Raw genomic sequence first — 7627 nt, 5'->3', positions numbered from 1 at the left:
CAGCGACCCTCTGGTGGAGGATAAAGCGGTTAGATGATGACTGACTGACAAATTACACACAAAATTATAGTCACATAATAATGATACAGTAAAGAACAATAATTATACTGTATCAGTTATCAATGCTGTATATTTATGACTCTTTATTTTTGTTTAGGTTACAAAAAAAAATGCACAAAAACATCCACAGCCTACGTGTTACCAAGTTTGGATGTATTTTGAAAAACGTGTATTGTTGTGGTTTAAGGGGGGGCGGATAAGTGTGAATGTGTCACAGAACATGACAACATCTTCAGTCTAAATGGAACTGATGTGGGTGTCAGTGATGCTTTCATAGCAACGATAGACCCCTCCCACATGGAGCCCATGTGCTTTTAAATAGGAAGGAGGATCAGACCTGCAGCAGCAGAAGCGCCTACAGTGTGAGTCCACTTCCTCCCTTAAGTTAAGTTAAGACAGGTGCATGTGAGAAGACACAGAGGGAGGACGATTGTCAACTGCAGTTGGACAGACTAACAAAGAACAAAAAGGTAAAAGAAATATGCAACAAAGCCTTTCTTTACCTTAGAGATCATTACCATTGTTTCTGAGACTAATGCTTTTATTTATGTACGTTCATCTTCTATAACCCTGTTATGATCAAAGTTATTGTGAGAAAGGATGAAGGGACTCTTTTGACTTGTAATATGTGACATAATTGTGTGCAGTAATCAGCTACTCCAATTTGATATTGCACTCGTTGTACAGATAGGATTGTGTTTACGGTACAGAGTGCACACAGTGAGCATCCTCTATCTGCAACTCTCACAATAACTAAAATAAAAGTCTTTTTTTCCCCCTTCTGCAACAAATATATACGTGCAATCAAGGAAGACAGAGAAACTGCGTGTCTCTTGTGTCTGTCCTGTCATGTGCACGGTGATAAACGCCATATAAGGGCAGAGGAGCTGAAAATCGTGTCATAGTGTCATTGTTGTGATGTTTGGTTTCTGTCTTTTTTCAGTCTTTTTCCCAGATAAAAATACCACCGATAAGGGGAAGCGAAACCAGAAGTGAAGATGAACCTGTTCGTCATCCTCGCCGTCCTTACAGCAGTCTGTCTTAACGTGGTGAGTAACAGTGGGAGGAAGTGACTTCTTACATTTTCACCAAGGTTCACATGTTTTTTTTGTTTTTTTTTAAATTATTATTCATCCATGTAACTGAGCTTCATCTCGTTTCTCCTTTTTAGGCTTTTTCCAGAAGATCTTCACGAAAACATAGGAATTATTCCAGAGGTATAAGCCCACTCTCCAGATGACAGATAACATTTATAATTTTTAACCACCAGATCCATTCACTGTTCTTTTCTTTCTTCACATTGTGCTCTACAGAGATGTGTCAGGCTGGAGATGGCAGCACTTACAAAGGATATGTGTCCAAGTCGGCATACGGCCACAGGTGTCTCAGATGGCGTTTTTTGGAAAACCATCATAATTACTGCAGGTACGCTATACTTCAGTCTGGGATCATGAAGGTTCAACCAGGTGGCACATGTTTAATGTCATTTCCACTCAAACTCCAGGAATCCTGACCAGAGCTTGATGCCGTGGTGCTACGTCCGAAGAGGAAGAAAGATTGTGAGGGAAGACTGCAGGATTCCCAAATGTAAGTGAGAGACTGGGAGTTGATAAGTCATTATTTTTACGTGCCACAATTAGCCTTTTGAAACCTGTAGACAGATATGACAATGTGAAATTTAAATGGACTGGCGTTAGCAAGAGAAGTGGCAGGTAAAGCAGGGGCGTCAAATGTTTACTCTGGTCGGGGGGTCGGGGGGCCAAACTAAACTGGAGGAGAACACCCCGTGTATGAACAAGTCTGCGACCGAATTAATTACAGATCATAATTAATTAATCTTTTGATTTTTTAATCGCTTGACATCACTAGGTATAATGTATTAATTTGCTATAAAAGCATATTTATATGATGCAAAATAAATCTATTCATATCAAAAACAGGGATATAAATATAAAGTTAAGTGAATAATGAACGTGGACAACTGTAATTCATTTGTGGAGGGCCAAATGTGGCCCGTGAGCCATGAGTTTGACACCTCTACACTATGGCATAGGTCTCAAACTTGCTGCCCGCGGGCCATGTGTGGTTCTCTAAGCGATTTCAAGTAATAACGAATAATTTATGTATGTTCATTTTGCATCGTGAATACGTTTTAATTGTGAACTGCACAGTATATTTGTTGCATCTTACAAACACCTTTATTTTGCAATTCTGTGTCATGATGGAATTGTTTAATAGTTTTAAGCTGGCATCACCTTCACTTTGAGACCCCCTGCAATTGAGTTTTTGCGCTGACAGACCTGAATACTGTCACTATTGAGTGGAAATGAGACCTAAATAACCTGTAAGTGTCCACTTCTCTGATAGTTGTTGGGATTGAGTTCCCTTCAAGTGCTGCTCTAAGAGAAAGCAGACCCTGCTAAAATAATATTTGATTCCTCTGGTGGTACTTGGAGGAAAATCAGAAATACTGTTCTACTGTATATACTGTACCATTGAAATATTGTTTTGTTGCTTCTTCACAGGTTTCACACCAACACCAACACCAACACCTTCACCAGCTGTTGATACAGGTACTTTGATCAGTATCATGATGTGCTTTTCTCTGTTGCAACAGCACTCACTCACTCACTCACTCACTGGCCCTGTGTTTTCTCCACAGAGGTGACATGTGGTGAGAGGTCCGAGCGGAGGATGAATAAAGTGGTCGGCGGTTCTTTCACACCCATAGACTCACACCCATGGGTGGCTGCTATCTATAACCGTAAGCGATTCCTCTGTGGCGGCTCTCTCATCGCACCTTGCTGGGTTCTCACGGCTGCACATTGCTTTGAAAAAGGGTGAGGAAAAAAATCATTTTTGCAATTTTAAAGTGAGTTCAGGTCAGTTCAGGGCTTTACTGTCCCACTGGGTGGAGTTGTTCTGCAGTTGGCAGCAGAAAAACTGTAAAAACTATGAAACACACAACAAACAAGATACAATACAGCAATCAAAAGGTGACTTGAGAGAATCCCAATCAAAGTTCAAGATCAATAAGTGCAATAGGAGTAATGTGAGGAAGAAATGTGCAAAATAATAGTGTTGCTTGCAAACAGAAGTTCTTGCTCTGCCGAGCTTGTATCTCCATTCAGAAAAGTTAATTCAGAAGTGGCCTTTTGCAAAGTTGGTCTGTCATAGGTTTGTGTGAATGACAGCCGTTGTGCTCTGGTTGTTTTGGAAATTGAAAATCTTGGCGAGATTATTTTTGTTTTGTACAGAGAGACATGGTCACAAAGAGATTAAAGAGAAGGCCTAAATGTACAGACGTCTTTCAATCTGAGCACAAAACACAGTCTCTGTTACCCCAGATATTTAGGGAAAGTCCCCAAGTACATGTAAGACTCAACCATCTCCACAGCTGTACCCTTGGATGGACATGTCACTAGTTTTCTGAATGCTCAGCTTGATAAAAATGACGTGTTGAATGTTTATGCACTTCAGTGACGCCACCAATATCAGGATCTTGTCTGTGTACCTGGGGAAGACTGCCATCAATGAGACAGACGCTGAGAGGGAGCAGAGCTTCACTGTGGAAAAGTTCATCATCCACCAGAGATTTAACGCGTCCACCTATGACAACGACATAGGTGAGCGCAGACGTCACAAATATGAGTGGGGGAACATGTATGTGTTCCGTGTGTGTGTGCGGGATTCAAAGATGTTCCTCTTTATGTCGCAGCACTGCTGAAAATCAAAGGCAGCAATGGACGATGTGCCGTGAAGTCGGCATCTGCAAGAACAGTGTGTCTGCCTCCGTCTCACACCCAGCTTCCTGCAGGATTCCAGTGCAGCGTTGCAGGATTTGGGAAGGAGAGATTCTGTAAATACTGATTAACCTCTAAAGTTTACACTCGTTTAGTACGGAGCGATGAGCTGTATCACAGATGCTTACACCTGACACTGTGTCTTCTGCAGCTGCGTGGGATTACTCACAGTACCTGAAGAAGGCCGAGGTGAATCTAATCTCCCAGACCGACTGCACAAGTAAATCATACTACGGAGATCTCATCACCAAGAATATGATCTGTGCTGGAAGCCCGGACTGGAGCACTGATGCCTGCAGCGTGAGCAAATAAACTATTCTATTAAAATGCACAGTGAAACCTTTTGAAAGATAGAGAAGAAATGCACAACATTTAAATTAACTTAACATAACTTTTGACTTAACCTGTAACATTAGTGTGGTCACTCATTTGTACAGTGTGGTCACTCATTTGTACAGAAAACTATGTTTTAACAGTTTTTCCATGTTGACATTTTAACATCATTAATGTTAATTCGACAAATGCATGATGTATTGTTGTTACCTCATCATACAGCAGACTTTGTAATCTTTGTTTCAATGTGTTTTCAGTGGAAAAGTTTAATTTTACAGCAGAGTAAAAGTTTGTTTTTAATAATAAAGCAGTTAAGGCAATCTATTTGTCACCCAGAAATATTTGATAATTATACAATGGAAAAAAAATGTTTTGTTTCAGTCACCTTTGTTCAAAATGCTTTGGAGATCTGACTTATAAAATACAGCCAAACCTAAAGTTATTGAGACACACCTTTCAATTCTGCACATTATTTAGCTATTGGTCATGTCTTCTTCTTCCAGGGCGACTCTGGCGGTCCGTTGGTGTGTGAGGTGTCAGGCCGGATGTTTCTGTTTGGGGTGGTGAGCTGGGGGGAAAACTGCGCCATGAAAAACAAACCGGGTGTTTACACTCAAATCACCAACTACAACAAGTGGATCGCAGCAAATACAGAGCTCTCCGACTACACTCAGGGAAAAATGTATCCCCAAAAATGAAGCTGTGACAGAATTTGTACATGAGGAAACGCTTTGGCAGCACTTAGGACTCTGTATTCTTGATCCTCTGTATGGAAGCATATCGTCGCAGCTAATGGATACTGCTATTAATGTATATTAAGCTGGTTTTGTACAATACGTTTTATTTCTGTAACTGTGTAAATATATTTTGTTACTTACTTTGAATGTTCATACTAAGACTTACTTTTTAAGAAACTATTAATATCCAGATTATTTATAATTTCATTCATTTCATATGTATTCCATTTTGTACAAGGGTGTCCCCTGTGGTTGAATGTCTTTTTTTATAATAAATAAAGCCTTTGTATTATATGTTCATTGTGTGCATTCATTCCCATCTGTGAGTGTATTTGCATCACATGCAAACACTGAACACCTGCTTGCTTTTTGCCTTTACCTTTACCTTTAGTATGCAACTTTTGAATGTTGACTTCCTCAAACTGAAAAATATTAAAACATTTGAAAAAGCTCTGTCTGGTCTGCTGGAATGACTAATGCCTTTAATGCAGAAATTAAAAAATCCAAACAGCTGATTGTGGTGGACAGATAACACAGAGAATTTGGTGTGATTTCACAGGAGGGCATCGTTGTTGGAAAGTATTTCAGGTCAGCTCATGACTTCAGACTCAATTTAGGCTTGAGTAAAATGGCTTGAAATGACTTGACTTACGGAATATTTACATTTTCTCAATTATTGAAGGGTTAACATTGCAACAAACACAGGAAACGTTGGGTGTCTGCTTTTGCGGCCTTGCTTGCAAACCTGGCAACCGTGCAACACCAACACCACTTGAAATTTCATTCACACTTCAAATCCCACAAAGGAAGATAAGACAGGAAGTCACGTGGCTGCTATTTTAATCTAAAGCAAATGAATGTCTAATGAAAAGTTGGTTATGATTAGTGTGCAAAATGTACCGTTTGTTTTTAGCCTAATATTTGAAATGCATTTCCATGGTTTAATGTAGGCCTAATGTCATTATTCTTATTATATATATTTGAGTATTTATTTTGATATGTGTGAGTAATACAGTGTTTCTGATACAGATACAACTCTAGCAGTTCAAAATGGTCTCTTTTTAACATATTTAAATGTGGAATATCTGTGAAAGCATCTTCGTCTTCCTTATTCATACACAGCTTGACTTAAAGACTTGATTTAAAGCAGGGACTCGACTTGCCCGATTCTTGCACGAATAACTGCTTGAGACTTGAAGACTTGAGACTTACTCCCATCTCTGCTGATTTCTCCATGTAAGTCAGGGCCTCGGACACCACTGCCCCACCCATACGAAGAAACACGTCGAGTCAGCCCAAATTATTGCAACTGCAACAGAGAGAGGAGGTCCGTGAGTAATGACGGTGAGAGGATGAATGTGCAGTTTGTTGTGCTATAACGACCAAAATCCAGCTGGTCGCCACGTCATCATTGAAAGTACACTTTGTGGAGCCTCTCTGAGCAATCTGCTGCGTTGCTTTCCATCAAAGGCTGTTTGGACAAGTCTACATATACAGATAGTTCACAGCACGGCTACTGGAGCCAATCCGAGTCTGTCCTCACTCCCTCTCAATTATTCACAGACACCAGTTTACTTTATTGCCTCTCTCCATCCATATATGGGTTTGAGATGCTGAGAGTATGACTCCTGCTCCTCTTTAAGGACAATTCCTGAGAGGAGAGGAGAGGAGAGGAGAGTCAGGGTAACAGAGTCTAACTAGGTGGACCCAACTGTCCAGTATCTTTGGTCTGTTGTCCACACACATACACACGCAGGCACACACACTCAGGTTGGGGTGGGGGTACTATACTGAAGGCTCTTTGGCCGACACAGGTTCTCAAGGGTATAAATACCACTGTTTCTTGCTGCCAGTGTCTCTGGTTTCCCCAACACAGATTCAAACCTGAGAGGCAGGGACAACCCTAACAACCACACACACACACACACACACACACACCACAGCTGAGTATAAATCTGACTCTTTCTCATTACAGCAACAGAATTATTTCCCTTTTTCAATGCAAGCACAATTTCAAGTGCAACCTGCCAGGTGGGATTTAAACCAGCGGAACAGCTTTTCTATTCTTCAATGATTCTCAAAGTCACAGATAGACGCTGGAGAAACAGTGTGTGTGTGTGTGTGTGTGTGAGAGAGAGAGAGAGAGAGAGAGAATCAGCAGTGCAGTATCTTTTGAGACTCCTTCTCTGAGCAGCACCCTGCAGGAGCAAGCTGAATCCATGGTCTTTATTTAGAACTGGACATTGAGGCCCGGAGACATGAACTCCTGACCCACCTTTTAATGAACATAGATCGTATGTCAGATGCAGGTTTGGAGCGTCATCAAAATGAGCCCACACCACCAGTTTTCTTCCACATTGTAGGCACTGTGTGGGGCAGGACCCTCTTAGCTCCTGTGTCACCCGTGGTTTCACAGGTATGAGGATGACCTTAGAAAGGCGACAGGCAGCAGGTTTACAACCTTCCTCTGCTCAGGCATTACACCTTATTCCTCCTTTTCTAATATCTGTATTCTCATATCTTGTATTTCCCATTTTCCAGTGATAGTTCAGGTTTAAATTATGATGGTTATGATACATTATAGTATGCTGATATGCTGAATATGTGTCAAGAACAGGCCTGAGACATGGACGCTTACTCTCAGTGATAAACAAAAAACTTATAGCTAATAAATCCCTGTTTAGGTCTACAGTA

General features: G+C 40.8%; 1 protein-coding gene across 1 annotated transcript; it reads left to right on the top strand.

Moving 5' to 3' along the window:
• The first annotated feature begins 390 nt into the window (after positions 1-390).
• plaua (plasminogen activator, urokinase a) lies at positions 391-5227 on the top strand. Its single transcript, XM_044045281.1, has 11 exons — positions 391-530; positions 1004-1109; positions 1232-1277; positions 1374-1485; positions 1565-1647; positions 2586-2633; positions 2723-2900; positions 3541-3686; positions 3779-3919; positions 4015-4163; positions 4700-5227. Exons 2-11 carry the CDS (start codon positions 1059-1061, stop codon positions 4892-4894), a joined length of 1149 nt encoding a protein of 382 aa, XP_043901216.1. The 5' UTR covers positions 391-530; positions 1004-1058; the 3' UTR covers positions 4895-5227.
• Positions 5228-7627: the final 2400 nt, after the last annotated feature.

The sequence above is a fragment of the Solea senegalensis genome, linkage group LG15 (assembly GCF_019176455.1).
Source record: "Solea senegalensis isolate Sse05_10M linkage group LG15, IFAPA_SoseM_1, whole genome shotgun sequence".
NCBI classification, from domain to species: domain Eukaryota; kingdom Metazoa; phylum Chordata; class Actinopteri; order Pleuronectiformes; family Soleidae; genus Solea; species Solea senegalensis.
This window is presented reverse-complemented; position numbering and strand designations above follow the sequence as displayed.

What these genes read in the sequence shown, in the direction of transcription:
- plaua (XM_044045281.1), top strand. Translation starts at nt 1,059, where the DNA reads ATGAACCTGTTCGTCATCCTCGCCGTCCTTACAGCAGTCTGTCTTAAC. An exon ending in CACCTATGACAACGACATAG is followed by an intron (nt 3,687 to 3,778) that starts GTGAGCGCAGAC and finishes TTTATGTCGCAG; the next exon opens with CACTGCTGAAAATCAAAGGC. An exon ending in ATTTGGGAAGGAGAGATTCT is followed by an intron (nt 3,920 to 4,014) that starts GTAAATACTGAT and finishes TGTCTTCTGCAG; the next exon opens with CTGCGTGGGATTACTCACAG.